This window comes from Equus quagga, unplaced genomic scaffold (assembly GCF_021613505.1).
Source record: "Equus quagga isolate Etosha38 unplaced genomic scaffold, UCLA_HA_Equagga_1.0 198587_RagTag, whole genome shotgun sequence".
Classification (NCBI taxonomy): Eukaryota; Metazoa; Chordata; class Mammalia; order Perissodactyla; family Equidae; genus Equus; species Equus quagga.
In genome coordinates, this window is record NW_025798295.1 from 1 (window position 1) to 18,620 (window position 18,620).

Here is an 18,620-nt window from a genome sequence, read left to right on the forward strand (position 1 = left end):
TGGGACTGAGAATGAGTCACCCAGGGAGTGAGTGTGGCTGGAGAAGAGAAGCGGCTGAGGACCAGGCCCTGAGCACGCAGCACTCAGAGGACAGCAAGGGGAAGTGGGCCAGGACGGAGACCAAGGAGGAGAATCAGGGGAGTGTGGCGCAAGAGGAGACACGAGAGCGTGAGTGAATGGATGAAGACTCAAGGGCAAACCGGGGCGCTTGGACTTTGGGGATCCTGCCTTTGTGATTTTAAATGGCCTGCATTATGTAGATGGTGTTGCTGATGTGGCTTTATGAACTGACCTCCCAGGCCGGACCCTTCAGACTCCGCAGTAGCTATTTTATGAGGCGAGTGCAACCCTTGGTCTCTCAGGCAGTTCCCTCCTTTGGTTTCCGGTTTTGTTGAGGTATCAATGCATCTTTTCCATTTTGTTGATGTGTCAGTGCATCTGTCCTGCTTTTCAGGCTATAGAATTCAGTGGTGACTTTTCGTCACCTGTGGTAAAAAGCCTTGGCCGCGTGGACAGTGGATGCTGCAGTTCAGGTGCGTGGAGCCCCGGCAGCTCTGGGCTTTCCTGACGTGCCAGGCATCTAGCTGGACTCATAGGCCTTATGGTTGGACAGTCATGGATCACTTTTTGGCGAGGAAGTCATTATTGCCTCCATTTTACAAACTGGGCCCAAATAGGCTGAGAACCACGGGCTAAGCTTACGCATCAGCACGTATATCTGTAGACACTCTTTTGGGCACATCTTTGGTAACCGACTGTCTAAAGGCTGTGGAGACACCCATAATCTGTGAGGTCGTAAAGCAGCATCTTCTCTAGGAACTAGAAGCATTGTCTGTCCATGCCTTCCAGGCATTTTGTGCTCCGCTTGCCAAATGAAGAAATTTGAATAAAGCTAATTCCATTTACAAGATATGAATCTGACATAGTGCCCTCAACTTTAACTCAACTCGTTATTTGCCCACTGGGCATCCCTAAGATGCATGTGTGCACTATAGCTGTCAGAAGCCGGATCTGCTGATGGTGCCAAGATGTTCCTGAGACTGGGAAAAAGGAGTAAAGGGTTTTGAGAGCTTCCTTATACTGCTGACAAGAAATCCTGTCCAACTAAAACATCCAGAACACTCTGTTGATCATTTTGAAAGAGCCAGCCATACATCACTTTGGCCAGGATCTTATTAGCGTTGGAGACCAGCCAAATGCCACAAAAAAAATTGTTGAACTTGTTTAATTTTGACCACTTTGAGATCCTGGACATTTGCTTGGTGTCGCATATGCTCAGGAAGAATGCATGCAATTCATGTAAATGGTAAATGGTAGCGTAAAGTGGATAGTTAAGCAAGAGTTCCTGGGGCCTGTTGCTCAGAGTTCCTATATAAAGTTTCAATCCTTTCATTCTCTTTTTTTTTTCTATTATGAGGGATATATCAGCCATTTACAAATAATTTTATATTTTGCATTTTCTTCTGAAATGCAAGTTTCTTACAACTTTATATTGATTTGGGAGTAATCCCAGCCCCTTGCTTTGGCCTCAGACCACTGTTTGGTTGTAGAGGTCATCCATTGGCCCAGGGCCACTAACCCAGCGGGCAGCACATCCCAGCAAAGAGCAGATTCTCCTTCCCCAGAGTGAGCACTAGGACGCCGTGAAGACGGCACCCTACGTGTCAAAGTCCGAGGCGCCTCTGTGCACCGCCCACTCTGGGTGGCCCGACTAGACTCGACCCCTAGTCCCATCACGTCATCTCCTTTGGACTCAATCATGCTCCTGTGAAACCTGCCATAGTGCTGATCACACCCCAGCATTTTCCTACTTAGGTTTCAGAATGAAGAGTGTGTTAACCCCTTTTTGCCTCTTTCTCCTCCAAAGGCCGCTTGACCCCTGGCTGAGGTATTTTAGCATGTAACCTTTGGGGTCCACGGGCAAAGCCATTCCTTCCAGGCAGAAGTACGCCCTGCTTCTCCTCCTCATGTCACTGTCCACCTGTGGACCCTGAGAGAGAAGACCCCAAACCCCAGCACAAACTGTGCAGGGGACAGGTCAGGATCGTCAAGGGGATGGCCAGACCTTTGGACCTCAGCACGCGAAGCAGGCCCCCATGAGACGTTTCTTACTGGTGCTTAGGACCATCATGAATAGCTCAGTGCAGAAAATACATGCTGAGTCTATGGTTCATAGAGAAGTGGAAACATGCAGAGACACCGCTGCTGAGTGATAGGAATGAGGGAGATACACCAGCAAAGTGCCTCTGCTAACCTCCCAGTTCAGCAACTGGGAAAGTAGCAGGGGCCACACGTGGGGGTGGGAAAGAATGCTCAGAAGAGGCAAAATCAGGAGATCAAACATTTTTATGACTTTCTAAAGCACCAAACCTAATGGCGAGGAAGTGAGAACAATTAGGGACCGTTAATATACCAAATGCAGATGGGTTCCCTATGTCCCTGATTTACGGACATAGGTAATTAATTTATAGTGGCCTACTGAAGTGAGCAGGAGAGCTAGACAGGCAGGTGTGATTCTTTACGCACAGTGTCACATTGGCAGCAATGCCGCATTTTACTCGGCACTCCGTATATCCTCGATGGGGGCAGTGGTTGTACATAGTGTGGCTGGCGTAGTGTTAATAATCGCTCCCACCTGCTAATTGTTAACCACATGCTGGGCGCTGCACCAAGCACATTGCATGCACTGCCTGGTCACATCCTATAACTCTATGAGGAGGGAGCTATTATCATCTCACCCTTTACAGCTGAGGGCTGTGGGGCTCAGAGAGGCCAGATGACTTGCCCGAGGCAACAGGGTCTGTCTGACTTTAGACTCAAGCTCTCAGCCACTGCCCTAAGCTGGAAGAGTAGCGATCCCAGGATGCCTTGAAATAAGAGGGGGGGACAGTATTGTGTCACAGACTAAGAGTAAGGAAAATTCTATTTTGTGAGTAAAAAGTTAGAGAAACTAATAATAGCTCTCAACCAGGTCTTGAAGATTCTTTTTGTCCTCAGGGGTCCTGGTATCTCCTGTTAAAGATGACCATTTGGTGGCGTGTCAGTCTGGGCTTCCTGAGCTCAGCTGACCACGGCAGTGTCCAGTGAACTTCACTAAGCACAGTGTCTGTACCTTGACCAAACTCTGTACCTCTACTGCCCATCCAGAAGCGCCGGTCCCGGTGAGGCCCCGAGAGAGGCCAGGATGGCTTGGCCCAGCCCTTTATCCCACGGGGAAAGTCTGTCTTCCTGCAGCCTGGGAGAAAACGCCAGCTCTGATCACAGGAGAGCAGCCCTGGCTGTGGGTCCCACAGGGCTGGTCTGGGAAGGGTGCTATGCCACCAAACAGGCAACAGCAACAACGGAGGGCAAAAAGAATAGCTCTCCGTGTAAATAAGTGTGGGAGATATTGGGTTAAATAACATAAATATGTTTCTTTAAGAAGTGGCTTTATAAAAATGAAATTTATTTGTTTTGAAAAACTCAAGCACTGCAAAAAAGTACAAAATCTAGTTGAAAAGTATTTCCCAGAATCTCACCAGCCCTGAAATAACCGTCATTAACATTTGTTGAACTCTGTTGCAGACACTGCTCTGTGCTTATGTACAAAGAGAAGAAGGGAAGGGACGCAAGATGCATACAATGCTACAGAGACAGACAAAAATATTAGAAAAATGGGGCTGTATTATATGTAAAAGTACTGGGTTTGTTACTTGATATTGATTGAAGAAAAGCTGACTGAAGGTGAAGCTGAAGGAATTGACGGCCTTCCTTGATAGTAATATTCATTTCTAAAATTTACTACTAAAATTAAGAAAAGAGATTCTGAAAACATTTAAGAGGTCAGAGCCCCTGCCTTCTTCAACTGCGTGCTTCCACTTCAGCTGAAACGTTGGCTGTGGAAGAAAGAAGGAGCAGCCACGTGTGCGCTTTCTCTCCTTACAACTCCCAGTTGCGTTATAGTATCTTATCTGGATCTATAGCATTGACGTTCTGTTTCATGGCCATAAATGCCGCAGTTACTTAGTTTCTGTTTAAGTGGAACCAAGTGGAAGTGGAAGGTCTTCCCCTTCGTTCTTGGTTTCATGTTTTCTCCATGCCCAGGCTCTTTATCTCAGCTCTTTTTCTGGTCGTCTGGATTTTGTCATCTGGTGGCTTGTTAACCACGGGTTCCCGGGGGCTGCACACCTAGAGTGTGTGTTTGAGATCGTCTCTCTGCTGCCTGTGATCGTCAAGGACAACTTGACTGGATATAAAAGTCTTGCTTTGCAACTTTGTTCACCTCAGAACTTTGTAGACATTGCTTGCTTCCCCTCTGCTTTGAATTTGCTAGGAATCCAGAGGCTGGTCTGAATCTTTCCCCATCCTAGTAAATTCTGGATGCCCTTAGAATTCTTTTTTTCCCCCCAGTCTTGAGGTTAAGTAATTTACCAGGATATATATTGGTGTTGCTCTGTGTCGTTTTTTTCCCCCGGAACATGCCATGTCCTTTCAATCTGGAGAAAAACGACGTTCATTAGTTTAGGAAATCTTTCAACTGTTAAAACTTTGAATATTTTAATCTTCTGTTTGCTCTTTTCTCTTCCTCAGGAATATCTGTTATGTGTGTATGTTGGTTATCCTTTGCCCTCAGTATCTATTATCTTCTTTAAAATAATTTCATGTTGTCTGGATTCCTCATTCCTAGCTGCCACGTCTCTGTGTTCAGCGCCTGCGTGTGTGCATGTGTGTGTTTGTGTGTGTGTGCCTTCCGATGCAGTTTCTACCTCACTGACAGTTCCTTTGCTTTTTTTCATTTGTTTCCTGAGCTCCACCGACGTTCTTTTCATCTCCTTCTAGTGTGTTCTAATAGTGCTTCCTTGAATTCTGGTGACTCCTCTTGTGACAAATCATGCTGTCTGTAATCTCTTTAGGACTCTGGTGACCACCTGCATTCTGAGGTCATCCTCTTGTGATGTGTGTTCTTCACCTGATTTTTCTTATGTTCCTTTCCTCTTTCAAAATGTATTAATTTTTTTTTTTAGGAAGATTAGCCCTGAGCTAACATCTGTCACCAATCCTCCTCTTTTTGCTGAGGAAGACTGGCCCTCAGCTAACATCCATGCCCATCTTCCTCTACTTTATATGTGGGATGCCTGCCACAGCATGGCTTGACAAGAGGTGTGTAGGTCCGCAACCAGGATCTGAACCGGTGAACTCCAGGCCGCCGAAGCAGAACATGCAAACTTAACCACTGGGCAGTGGGGCTGGCCCCAGAAATGTATTAAGAACTCAAATGTCTCAAGTATAAAGTTTTTCCAACAAGTATTTCCTTTTCCTGACGTGTGTGTGTATGTGTGTGTGTGTGCACGTGTGTGTGAGGAAGATTGTCGCTGAGCTAACATCTGTGCTAATCTTCCTCTGTTTTACATGGGATGCCGCCATAGCACGGTTTGACAAGTGGTGCTAGGTCCGTGCCCAGGACCAGAACCTGGGAACCTTGAGCCACTGAAGCTGAACGCACGGACTTAACCACTACACCACCGGCCCAGCCTCCTCTTCCTGACATTTCTAATGATAGCTTAGTACACAATAACTTATTACTTGTTTTATTTGGCAGAATCGTTGGGAAGGACACATTTATAGGACACATACTGTGTGCCAAGAATTATCCCAGACCCTGTACATTTTCTCCTGTAAGCCTTGTCCCATCTTACAGATGAGAAAACTGAGCCTCAGGTAAAGTGACCAAACCAAGTCACCAAGCTCATGCGAGGACAAACAAGTGTGTGAGGCAGGGTCTGTGTGGTCTCTGAGGCCTTTCCTTGCCCACAGACCCTGGGCATCAGTGGTGGCCTGCGATTGTCCTGGTGGGTGACATGTGACTCTTGGTAGTGAGTCAGAATGGAATGCCCTAAAGCCCTCCCTTCTGTCATCCAGTGAATCAAAAACACTGTTAGTTTGTCAACAGCTTGTTCGTGGACAATTTTTAAACCATGTAGCTATCAAATTCCCAACTGAGGCTTAGAGCAATTAAGAAGTTTACCCCAATTCACCCAGCTGGTGCAACCCTACATCTTGGGAGATGAAGACTCATCCTTACTAACACTTCAAGCACGTAGGTTAAATGGCTCTGTGACAATTTAGGGAGAATGATCTGTGCTTTCTGAGATTTCTGAAGAAAACATTATTTAAAAATTATATCAATATTGTAATAACAATGTAGGGGCATGTAAGAAAGAAGAATTTTTTTTTTTTTTGAGGAAGATTAGCCCTGTGCTAACTACTGCCAATCCTCCTCTTTTTGCTGAGGAAGACTGGCCCTAAGGTAACATCCATGCCCATCTTCCTCTACTTTATATATGGGACGCCTACCACAGCATGGCTTTTGCCAAGAGGTGCCATGTCCATACCCGGGATCGGAACTGGTGAACCCCGGTCTGCCATGAAGCAGAATGTGTGAACTTAACCGCTGTGCCACCAGGCCAGCCCCAAAAGAAGAAATTTTTAAAAATTATCCCCATCCTGGGCTTTACTGCTCTAACAAATAACGCACTTTTATTTTTCCTTCTCCTCTTAGTAACTGCCCATATTTATGCACGTTTTGCATAACTGTGATAAGGCAAAGATACAGTGGTATTTTCTGGTGACTTCATTTATCATTATAGCATTTTTGTGCTGTCACATTTTCTTCATAATACTCATTTTATGGATAAACCAGGGTTTTCTTAGCTTCCAGTTTATTTCTAAGTTTTGTTCTCCCCTCTCTCTGCCTCACCACCCTCCCTGCCCTGTGATTTCACATTATCCCTGGTGTGTTAAGGGTAGTGATCCGAAATTGATCCCAGGCGAAATTGCACTGAAGCCATAAAATCGTGGTTTGAGTTTTTTAAAATAAAGTGGTAATTTTGGGTGTGCCCTTCTCGCTCTTGAGACGTGACACGTATTCTCCTTCCTGCTACCATCGGTTTTTGCCAGGCAGTAAGCGGTGAGTGCTTGGCACAGCTTTTATAGCTGTTAACATTGGACAATCAGCTGCGACCATGTTCGTTAGCAGAGTCGTGTTAACCTGATCTCTGCTAATGGAAAAAGCAGCGTGCTCCGGTTGCCTGGGGTACACTCCAGTGCGCTTTACGTATTAGGTCTGGGCTGGGAGCACTTAAAATAAATCAACCAGGTCAAGGCAAACATTAATCTTTGCTCCGGAGTTTGTTCTTATTTTTTTTTAAGTTAATGAGCTGGAGCAGAAACAATAGAATGTTCTCAGCCTAAAGCCCCCAGTGAATTGCCGGTCAGAGGGGTGAATTTTCTGACCAGGTGGGTGGTCAACATATTGAACTCAGTGCATCCTGGAGTTCCATGCGGCTGAGGGTGGGTTGACCAATAGAATAAGCTCTTCTGCGCATGCGCTCTTCCTGCAGCGGGCTCTCAGGTCGCTCCTGAGTGTCCTCTAAAGATTTTGACATCTGCGCTCAGAAATGGACAAATACCTGTTTCTGAGCCTCTGTGCTAGGGATCCGGGCAGATGAAAGACCTTTGGGACCTGTCCTGTCTGCTCTGTCTGCCTTAGGGGCTTGTAATCCGTTTGGGAGACTCGTAAGCTTTGAGAGGCAGCGATTCGGGTAGCACAGGGTACTGGGGGGCTACCAGAAGTTTAGGGGAGGGCGGGCTCCTGTGAATGAGAGTCAGGAGGAGTTCCTGCAACGCGCAGGTGACGTAGGCTTTGATGTTTGGGTTCATTCACTATTCAACAAGTGTCTCTTGAGCTGGGAACATAGTAATGAGCAGGCACCTACTTTTGTAAAACATTCGAATCCAGGGAAGGCAGACGGTAAAGAGGTAACTTCAGAGAGCAGGATGAAAAAACGAAAAGATCTGGAGAAAGGGCTCTGTAGGCTGAACAGCAAGTGCCCTGAGGCAGCAGGAGCCCAAAGTCTGAGGATTAGCACAAAGGCCCCTCTCCTTCTTCAGGTCCCTTCATCCTGTCTCAATTAGCACTTGCCACTGCGCTCATCTCCCCCCACCTGCTTTATTTTTCTTGTTGGTATTCATGACACGACTTTATGTTTTATATTCTGTGTTTGGTGGTTTTTCTTCGCTGTCCTCAACTAGAATGTAAACGCCATGATGCTTTGTTTTGTTTCTTGCTGTATCTTGAGTGCCTGGAACAGTGCCTGGCACCCCGTAAGTGCTCAGTGAATACTGGATGGCAGAATGGAGGGTCCGTGTGGCTGAGCACGGAGAGCCAGGGAGAGAGCGGTACAAAATTCAGAGGAGCGTGTAGATGGGAGGGAGTGGACGCTGGGCATTTATGAGGGAATGAGCAAGGTCTCTGCAGGGACAGTGGAAAGACCAGATGCACGGGGGCAGAAGGAACCATCTAGAAGGCAAACCAAAGAGCCTTCGGTGGAGGTCAGAGAGAACGTCAGTCCTTCTCGCGTCTCCTACGTTGCGCCTCCCTTTCTCCCTTCCTCCCTTTGCTGTTCCTTTCCACAGTTTCGAGCACTAACTGTGTTCCAAGCTCCGTTGGCACCAGAGATTCGAAGGAAGGACACGGCGCAGTAGGATATTTGACTGGAGAGAATGGTAGTCCATCCTGAAGATTTGAAAGAGAATCAAATTACAGAAAAATATAGGAAACTCGATTATTTGCACAGAAACTTTTATGTGTGCTCCTAGGTTTTCCTTGCTGCTTACAGCACTAACATTGACATCCGGCAATTAGCTTAAAGACTGTGGTTCTGGGAAGTCGTTGCTGACTCATTAATGCTGATTGATATGTGTATTTGTGTAACTGACACAATCAGATGATTGTTGTAGAGCACTAATGGAGTAACTGGTAAATGAGATCGTGTAAACATGCAGAAGTTGATTCATGTGTATTTAATGAAAAGACTATACAAAGATAATAGAAATGCTTGTGCTTGTCATGGGGAGAATGTGTGTTTGTGTGTGTGTCAGCCTCGTTGACCGGACTTCGCAAGGAGAGAAAGTATCATGTTTTCTCATTTCTTTCCTTCCAGGAGTAATTCCAGCTAATGGGAGGATGAACGTGACTGTGAAGTTTACACCCTTTCAGTATGGCACTGCACAAATGAGAATGCGCTTATGGATTTCACAGTTCAACTCTCAACCCTACGAATGTGTCTTCACGGGGACGTGCTGTCCCAACATGGCTCTGAAGTATGGCTGCTCTGGGATGTTTGGTTTATTCTTAAAACGTTTTTAAAAATCCAAGTCTTCCTTTCTTCCATTCTGTCTTTCTTCCTTGTAACAGAGTGCCATCAGCAACTTACTTAAGATGATGAACTTTTATAAAATACACCTTAAAATATAATAGTGATGCATAGACTCTCTCTATGCTTGTAGCAGTAGTTGCTTCTGCCGAGAGGGGAGGAGATGACAGAGAAAAAGCGGTCTTTGAGGGCTACTTTCTTTCTCTGATTAGTCTCAGTGCGCTGTTGGAATGTTTGACCATATATATGTATTACTGTCCATTCAAAAATTTACATCATGAGGCCGGAACAACATAACTATTTTCAAAGTTCCAATAGAACATTATAATTGAGTGCCTGCTGTTTGCAGTGACTATTGCAAAACCCCATGGGAAATGGTCCACACCCTGAAGATACTCACAACAGAGGGGCCAAATGAAGTCATGTGTAACAAGTGACCTGGACATAAGGCGAAAATGGAAATGTGCCCCATGGGAGTGTTTTTTAAAGCATCGTTAGCTTTCAAGTCAGGGTAAAGATGTGAAATGGGACTAAGTTTTACTTTGTAATAAATTTTTTCTGAACTTCTATTTCCATTTGAATGTGAGCTTGTATTTTTATATACTAATGGATCAAGTTAATGTTTGTTTAATATACATTATTTTTATAAAAATTAAAAGGAGAATTTATCACTGTATAAATACTAATCTTAGAAAACCCTCACAAACATTTTGAAAATGGTAAAGAAATATTTTGATTTTCCTCCTCTTCCCTTCATACACACATACAAATCACATATCAGCATCATTAGGCATATTAAAAGTGAAGTAACAACCTTAAATATGAACTAACTCCATGAGTTATTATATGTTTATATCGTGATTTCTTCCTCAAAATTCACAGCAGCCTAAGTCAACTATAGGATATTAGCGTGGCCCGGTGAACCCACTTTCTGCAAGTAACCGTAGTAGAAATAAAGTCACTCAGGCAGTAAACAGGGAGCATTGGATATAAATACAAAACAGCTCTAATTTTTCTGGTGTCAGATAACTGGCTGAGCGAAATGCTGTTTGCCATCTCATGTCATGGGCTGCAATACGCAAATGGCTTTCTTAGAGACATCACTCGAGTAGGGTTATTGCTTATATGTCCTTGCATGGACGTGTTCTCAAATACAGGAGAGCTTTGTGTGGCAGGAGCACCACGCAAACACAGGCGTATGCTATTTCTAAGCTATTGTATTTTGGTTTTCCAGCTAGAGTTTGGCATCTTATTTAGTGCCCTCTTGTCATTTGCAAGGGCTATGTCTCAAGGGCGTGTCTCCCCAGACTGCAGATAGTACTAGAACATATAAATTCCACCAGAAGGAGAAAATTACCCTGGCCGCAGTGTTCTCTGAAAGTTTCCTAGGTTGCTTCCTCATTTCAGAAGAGCGGGTGTGTTGGACTTTCTCATGTCCTAAATTCGGCACTGCCAAATTCCACCTGTGACTCTTTATTTATCACTGTCTCAGACCCCTTCATTTCCATCGTCAGCACTAGCAGTTAGATTTCTTAAGGAAGCTGGTTTTTAACACCCTCAGAAACTTTTTCTTTTCCTACTGTTTACAGCAGAGGGGATGTGGGAGCTCTGCTGAGATGCGGATGCTGAGCCGCAGCTCACTCCCCAACCAAGCGCCTCCTCCCTGCGCAGCACAGCCTGTCAGTCAGTGTGTGTCTCCCCAAAGGCCGTGGGCCTCTCAGGACGCTTTTACACGGGCCATGTTAAATGTGGGATTGCTGGCACAGCGCCCATGTTGGGCAGTGGGGCCTGTTCAGTAGGTGCTCAGCAAACGCATATTGACCATATTGATGCCGTCAGAACGAATGCATGGAAGCATGTCCTTGTCTTATTTCTGTAACGTCCTGGACTTAGGTAATCCTATAACACAAGTCTTCACATATTCCTGCTTAAAGAAATGCTTCGTGGGTAACGCTAAGGAACATAACTTGGTTCTACTGCATCTCATGATAAGCAACTCCAGCAGCTTCTATAGGGATGTCAGCAGCACTGTCTGTACCTACATTTGTCCAAAGGCAGTTTTCAGTTACAGAAAAAGTCTCAAACATTAGTCTGAATCACTCTTGCAAGATCTTGCTACAAACAGTGGGCATAATCATTCTTTTACTAGGAAGATAAATCAATGTAAGATTTTTTCAGTTATTTTATTGAAGTCATGTCAGCTTATAACACTGTAATTTCAGGTGTCCATTATTACATTTCAGTTTCTGTGTAGACTGCATTGTGTTCACCACCAATAGTCTGGTTTTCATCCTTCACCACACGTATGTGCCCTTTTACCCCTTTCTCCCACCCTCCCATCCCCTTCCCCTCTGGTAACCACTAATCTGTTCTCCTTGTCCTTGTGTTTGTTTATCTTCCACATATGAGTGAAATCATGCAGTGTTTGTCTTACTCTGTGCGGTTTATTTCACTGAACATAATACCCTCAAGGTCCATCCATATTGTTGCAAATGGCATGATTTTGACTTTTTTATGGCTGAGTGGTATTCCATTGTATATACATACCACATCTTCTTTATCCATTCATCAGTTGATGGGCACTTGGGGTGCTTCCATATCTTGGCTGTTGTGAATAGTGCTACAATGAATGTAGGGGTGCATATAGCTTTTTGAATTATTGATTTCATGTTCTTTGGATAAATACTCAGAGGTGCAATAGCTGGATCATATGGTAGTTGTGTTTTTAACTTTTTGAAAAATCTCCATACTGTTTTCCATAATGGCTGCACCAGTTTGCATTCCCACCAGCAGTGTATGAGGATTCCCTTTTCTCCATATTCTCTACAACACCTATTACTTCTCATCTTGATAATTATAGCCATTCTGACAGGTGTGACGTAATATCTCATTGTAGTTTTGATTTACATTTCCCTGATAATTAGTGATGTTGAACATCGTTTCTTGTGCCTGTTGGCCATCTGTATATTTTCTTTGGAAAAATGTCTGTTCATTTCCTCTGCCAATTTTTTGATCGGGTTGTTCATTTTTTTGTTGTTGAGTTATATAAATTCTTTATATATTTTGGAAATTAACCCCTTATCAGATATATGATTTGCAAATGTTTTCTCCCAGGTGGTGGGTTGTTGTTTCGTTTTGTTGATGGTTTCCTTTGCTAAAATGCAGAAGCGCTTTAGTCTGATGTAGTCCCATTTGTTTATTTTTCTTTTGTTTCCCTTGCCTGAGTAAACATGGTATTCAAAAAGATGCTGCTAAGACCGATGTCAAAGAGCTTATTGCCAATGTTTTCCTCTAAAAGTTTTATGGTTTCAGGTCTTACATTCAAGATTTTCTTAAATTTAGCTATTGAAAACTGACAGCCTAGAAATAAATTATGCTAGCCCATGAGAGCATTTTTCAGCCTGTCATGTTTTCCACTTGTTCTCTTCTTTGAGAATCTAAGGAAAAGGAGCCGTTGGCGGGCTATTTTGAAGTACGTGATTATACTCTGGTGGACTGAGATTGCATTTCTTTTAATTGACCCGGTTTTAGCACACAGCTTGATTCTCAGCTTAGCTGTAGTAATTAATGGACTGTAAGTCATGGCATTATCAGACGGAACACAAAAATAGGAGCCTTGAGTTGTCGGATTCTATACTAATTGAATATCTGTCTTAAACTATAGATTAGAAGAATTCGAAAGGCTGAGTGCTCTTTCTAAGAAAGTAGACATCCCTCCAGAAAAGGCAATGACACGTATAAACTTTCACCGACGGCCAGCCCGGACGAAGCCTCCAAAGCTTAAGGTGAGGTGGGCTCCGTGCTGAGCAGGATGGAGGGAGGGACGGAGAGGCAGAATAACGAGTTTCCCTCCTGATTTGCTCCCAGGAAATTGAATATCAGAACTTGAGATTTCCAGTAGACTTATCAAATCCATTTGCTGTGGCAACCGTTTTAAACCAAGAACCAGGAAAATTGAAGATTAAAGAATTGAGAGAAGGTAACAAGCTGGCCCACCATCAGTCAGCCCCTGGGCAGAATAGGAGAGAATTATTGCTCGTCACGTGTGCTGTTTACGGACGACACACAACCCTGTCAGGGCGCTCTGAGGTTTTGCTATTAGAAATTGTTTTTCTCTCGGCCAACGATTGTGTTTTGGTTACTGGTATAATTATTGTTTGCTCCTTCCCTCAGTTTTGGACCAAGGCAATGAGATTTCAAGGACAAGACAGATGAAGGAAGCACTCTTTGAACAGAAAGTCAGACAGGACACTTATGAAGAGATCAAAAATCACCTTAAGTGGTAAGTGTTGAGCAATGATTTGTATCAAGTGACAGTGCAATGTTTTGAGTAATGGCGTTTTATACCTAAGGCACAATGAAACGTAATGAGTTTTAATGCCCTTCGAAAATTTGACTATTCTCTCCCCTCCGCGCGGCCTTGTATTTCAGAATGAAGTTTCTGTTAGCAATAAATCAATGTGACCAACCATGCTCTTTCCTCAGTGTGACCAGACAGTGGCAGAATCAGAGTGAACTGTGGGAGGAGCTGGGACACTGCTCCTTGCTGGCCACTGCTGCCAGTACCCCTCTTGCTCCAGGACAGAGCTGGGTGACGCAGGTGCCCCAAATCTCACCCCACTGTGAGCCCCCTGTGCCCTGGGCTGTGTGCCCCAAGGGCCTTATGGGGAGCCTGGCTCCTACACTCAAAGTAGAGCCCTTTTCACAGTTTTTTACCAGATCATACCAGGCGTATCCGTGTATACAGTTTCAGCGAAAGTAAACTTGAAACACTCTTGAATTGAGCTAAAAAAGAGACTCCTGGGAAAGGTCCTTGAGAGGCTGCCTCATCCATGCCCCTGCCTCCACGCTTCCCAGACAACAGAACTCGCCCTGAGCTCAGGGCCTTCCCAGGTGTCCCCCACCCTATCACCCTGCTGACACGAGGGTGTGCCCTTTGTTTCCCTCTGCGACAGTGTGGGTCTCTACTCAGGGTCTGGCCTCAAGTATGCCAAGTAACTCAAGGTCATTTAAAAAATACTCTTTTCCTGTTATAAAAAATGGACACGTTGTCATTGTAGAAAACCTGAAAAATATTTTTTTTATTTTTTAAATAAATATTTTAATTTTTTTTTGAAGTATAGAGAGGGGAAAAAACCACTATAGTGCAATGATCACTGTCACCACTGGTATATTTCCTTCCTTCTATGCTTTTTTGTAACATACTTGAAATCACATCCTAAATTCAATTTCGAATGCTGGATTGTTCACTTAATATTTTCTCCCTTTTTGTTGAAAGATTTTAAATCTGCAAGTAACACCCATATACGCTTGACGTAGTTTCCTCAGTTGTTAACTTTGTGCCACATGCACTTCCCCTCACTCTCTATGTGTACACACATTTGTGCACGCGTGCACAGATGCACACACGTCCTTTATTTTCCTGAACCATTTGAAGTAAGTTGACGATACCTTGAGGCCTAAAGACTGTCGCATGTAGCCTAAGAACAGCACGTGCTCCAGCGTTACCGTAACTACTTCTAAGAAATTTAACGTTGATACAATATGAAATAATCAGCCACGTTCAAATTTACCCAGGCGTCCCAATACTGCCCTTTTTACCTGGGCTTTTTGTCTGTGGAGAGGAGGGATCCAGGGTCCAATCAAGGATTATACAATTTGTGTTTGGTTTTCATGTGTCTTTAGTCTCCTTTAATCTAAACCAGCTCTCCAGACACCCCCTCCCCTTTCTAAATCCTAGCTACCTATTTATTTTGAACATGCACAAGGCTCCATGATAGACACATTACGTACCAGAGTTTTTTAAACTGGGATAATATTTACATAACATAAAATTCATCATTTTAACCATTTTAAAGTGTACAATGCAGAGGTTTTAGTATTTTCACAATGTTGTGTAACCATCATCACTACTTAGTTCTAGAACATTTGCATGACTCCAAAAAGAAACCCCATGCCCATTAAGCAGTCACTCCTCAGTTCCCTTTCCCCCCAGCCTCTGGCAACTGCTGATCTACTGTCTATCTCTATAGATTTGCCTACTATACACATTTCATATAAATGGAATCACACAATATAGGGCCTTTCTTAACTAACTTCTTTCATTCAACACACTTTTAAGTCTCTTCCACATCGTAGCATCTGTCAGTACTTCATTCCTTTTTACGGCGGAATAACATTCCATTGGGTGGATATAGTACGTTTTGTGTATTCATTCATCAGTTGACAGACATTTGGGTGGTTTCCACTTTTTGGCTATTATAAATAGTTCTGCTATGAACATTTAGTCACAAGTTTTTGTGGGATCATATCTTTTCGGTTCTTTTGGCTATATACCCAGGAGTGGAATTGCTGGGTCACGTGGTAACTCTATGTTTGACTTTTTGAGGAGTAGCCAAACTGTTTTCCACGGTGGCTGCACCATTTTACACTCCCATCATCAATGTACAAGGGTTCCAATTTCTCTACATCCTTGGCAATACCTGTTACTTTCCTTTGTTATTAGTATCATCATCCTCCTCATCATAGCCATCTTAGTAGGCGTGAAGTGCTGCATCACCATGGTTTTGATATGCATTTCCCAATGACTGATGATGTTGAGCATCAAGATTTTCTGTTCACAAATATTTTAGCGCATGTCACTAGAAGATAAGCTTCCTTTTGCAGAGCACTTTGTTCATCTTGGTTATGTTGTTGAAGTGTCTACGATGTCTCTCCCCATGGTGTCTCCTCTGATATCTCAGCCTCCCTTTTCAGTGGTGGAGTGTCGCTAAGACACTCCATCCTAAAGTTGATGATGGTATTCTGGTGGGTTCTGAAAGTTGGGTTTTTTCTCCCTAGGCAAGTGCACCTTGGTAAAGATCAAATGTCTTTTAAATTCAAAACAGACCTTACAGAAGAGCGGCAAAGAGTAAACACCAAATATAAGGTCAGAATTACTGCTAATTTGATATCATTTATTTCACCAAATATCTTGAATTCCTGTTATGTGCAAGATGCCGTGTCAAGAGGAAGAAAACTTCTAGTTTAGTTGGGGGGGAAGGAGGCTGATGACAAGTTAGTTGTTAACATAAATCAAGGCTGCTGTAAGTGTCACGAGAGCCCTCTACTAAGCATTGTGGGGATTCAGATCCAGAGAGGAGAGAGAGCTCATCTAATTGGAAAGCTTCCTGGAGGACATGGTACAATTTTGAAAAGTAGTAAAGAGGACAGAGAGGCATTCAGTTCAGGGAGGGAAAGGCTCAAATTCTGGCTGGAATTCTGAGCACGAGGTGCACCCGTCCCATGATCTGCAGAGCATGAAGGTCAGAGAGACCCACAGACAGTGACCAGGAGCCACCCCAGTGCCAGATCCACACCAAGTTCCAAGTCAGAGATGCTCAAAGGGGCTGAGCAGAAAGGGGAAAACTGAGGGAGGGGCCGTACCTTGGTCGCCAAGGCAGCACCTGTAAGTTCAGGGAGAGGGAGGGTGGACGCGGGACCTGTGGGACTGTACGAAACCCCTGGGCGCACCGTGGCGTGAGAGACATTGTTACACGCAGGACGGGTGCAGAGAACCCCGGGGACAGGTCCATAAGGACTGAAGCACACGACACACATGGGGCAGAGGAGAGAGGATCCAGCTTGGGCTTCGTGTCACAGGGGCTTGGACTTAATTGGTAGGATTTGTGGAACCATCACATATTTCTTAGTTTGCAGGGGCTGCAGTAACAAAGCACCACAGGCTGGGTGCCATAGGCAACAGAGATTTATTTCCTCACAGTTCTGGAGGCCGGAAGTCCAAGATGGAGGTGTTGGCACAGTGGCTTCCTTCTGAGGGACGTGAGGGAAGGATCCGTTCTCTTCTTAGCTTATAGGTGACCGTGTGCCTCCACATTGTCTCCCTTCTCTTTTTAGAAGGACACTAGTCACATCGGATTAGGGCCCCACCCAAATGACCTCATTTTAACTCAATTACCTTTTTAAAGACCGTATCTCCAAATACAGTCACATCCTGAGGCACCAGGGGTTAGGATTTCAACATATGGAGCTTGGAGGGACACAATTCAGCCATAACACGTAGATTTAAGCTGGGGGTGTGAGCTTCCCACACTCGGCGCTGCACACGCGGGCAGGGGTAGGAGGGGCTGGGGAACAACACTCTGTTGTCAGATATGAATGCATTTCTCATATGGAATACATTTTTCTTCCTATTTGGAGTCCAAATAAGATATTTGAATAAATTTGTCTTATTTTCTTTATTTTTCATAAGACAAGCAAAAGAATATACAATCATTACATTGGTAAATCGTAGCATTCAGGAAAAGCACACATTAGATTGGCATTTAACTGTAGTGTGATGTGTTCAGATTCTTTGCATGGGATTTTAAAAACAAAATATCAAGTATTTTCCTCAGCCCCACGAGGGAATGATTTTTTCTGTTTTCAAGATGAAGGTGATACAGACGTGGCAGAGCAGGTCAGTGTGCGAGTTAAGGCTGTAACTGCCAGCGTTTGGTTGACAGGCAGACCCAGCCGTTGATTCGTTTAGTGAACGCCCATTGTATGGAAGATTCTGTGCTAGTGAATAAGCCACGGTCTCTGCCCTCGAGAAGGTCACAGTCCAGAAGGGGCTGCAACATTAAGAGAGGATTTAAAGTGCTAAGGGCACGGATAGAGTTGAACTTGTAGATAAATGGGAGGTGAGGGGTAAGGAGAGCGAGAAGGTAGAGTGATGCCCAGGTTTGCAGCTTGGGTGCGTGGTGGTGGTTTTACGTGAAATCTCAGAGACCGAAGAAAAGCTGGCTTAAGGGGAAGATGAAAAGTTTAATTTGGGACATGTTACATCTGGGGTGACTGCGGTCATCCAGGTGGCGGCTGAAGGAACAGAGCTGGAGACAGAGACTTGGGAGTGTGCAGCATCGAGGTAGAGATTGAGAGCACGGAACAAGCGTGGTGACCTGGGGAACATGAATAGTGTGAGAAAGGCAGCAGCTCATGGCAGGAAATCTGGAGAACTTCTTACTTAAGGGGAGGGCAGCAGGACCACTAAGGAGACAGGAGAGGAACAGTCAGGGAGGTCAGGGGTCAGAGGTCCAGAGAACACAGAGGAAGCAGCCCGGGAGGGATCAGTCAAGTGCGAGGGCTCCAGGACAATAAGGCCTGAAAAGTACACCTTGGATTGGGTGGTTTGGAGGTCCTTGTGTGCCTCAGGGATAGCGATTCCAGTAGATTCGTGGAGGTAAAATGCCAAATTGTAGTGGCTTGAGGAATGTGTAGATGTGAGTCGATAGTTGAGAAGTTGAGATGAGTAATGACATGGACCATTGTGGGGCGAGGGGTCAAGGCAGGGGTTTTTAAGCTGCATGAACTTGAGCACATTATAGGCTGAGGGCAAAGAGCAATCACGGAGGAAAAGGTTGAAGAAGCTTGGGAAGAGGCCGTGGT

General features: G+C 44.5%; 1 protein-coding gene across 2 annotated transcripts in view; it reads left to right on the forward strand.

Annotated features, from left to right (window-relative positions):
• The first annotated feature begins 8,984 nt into the window (after nt 1–8,984).
• Nucleotides 8,985–18,620, forward strand: part of LOC124233360 (cilia- and flagella-associated protein 221-like) — a 37,563-nt gene continuing 27,927 nt past the window's right edge. For both annotated transcript variants that reach the window (XM_046650504.1, XM_046650505.1), the window contains exons 1-5: nt 8,985–9,141; nt 12,859–12,979; nt 13,062–13,173; nt 13,368–13,476; nt 16,035–16,122. In XM_046650504.1, the coding sequence (XP_046506460.1) occupies nt 9,005–9,141; nt 12,859–12,979; nt 13,062–13,173; nt 13,368–13,476; nt 16,035–16,122 (567 nt within the window). In that variant the 5' untranslated portion in view covers nt 8,985–9,004. The remainder of the gene's footprint in view (nt 9,142–12,858; nt 12,980–13,061; nt 13,174–13,367; nt 13,477–16,034; nt 16,123–18,620) is intronic.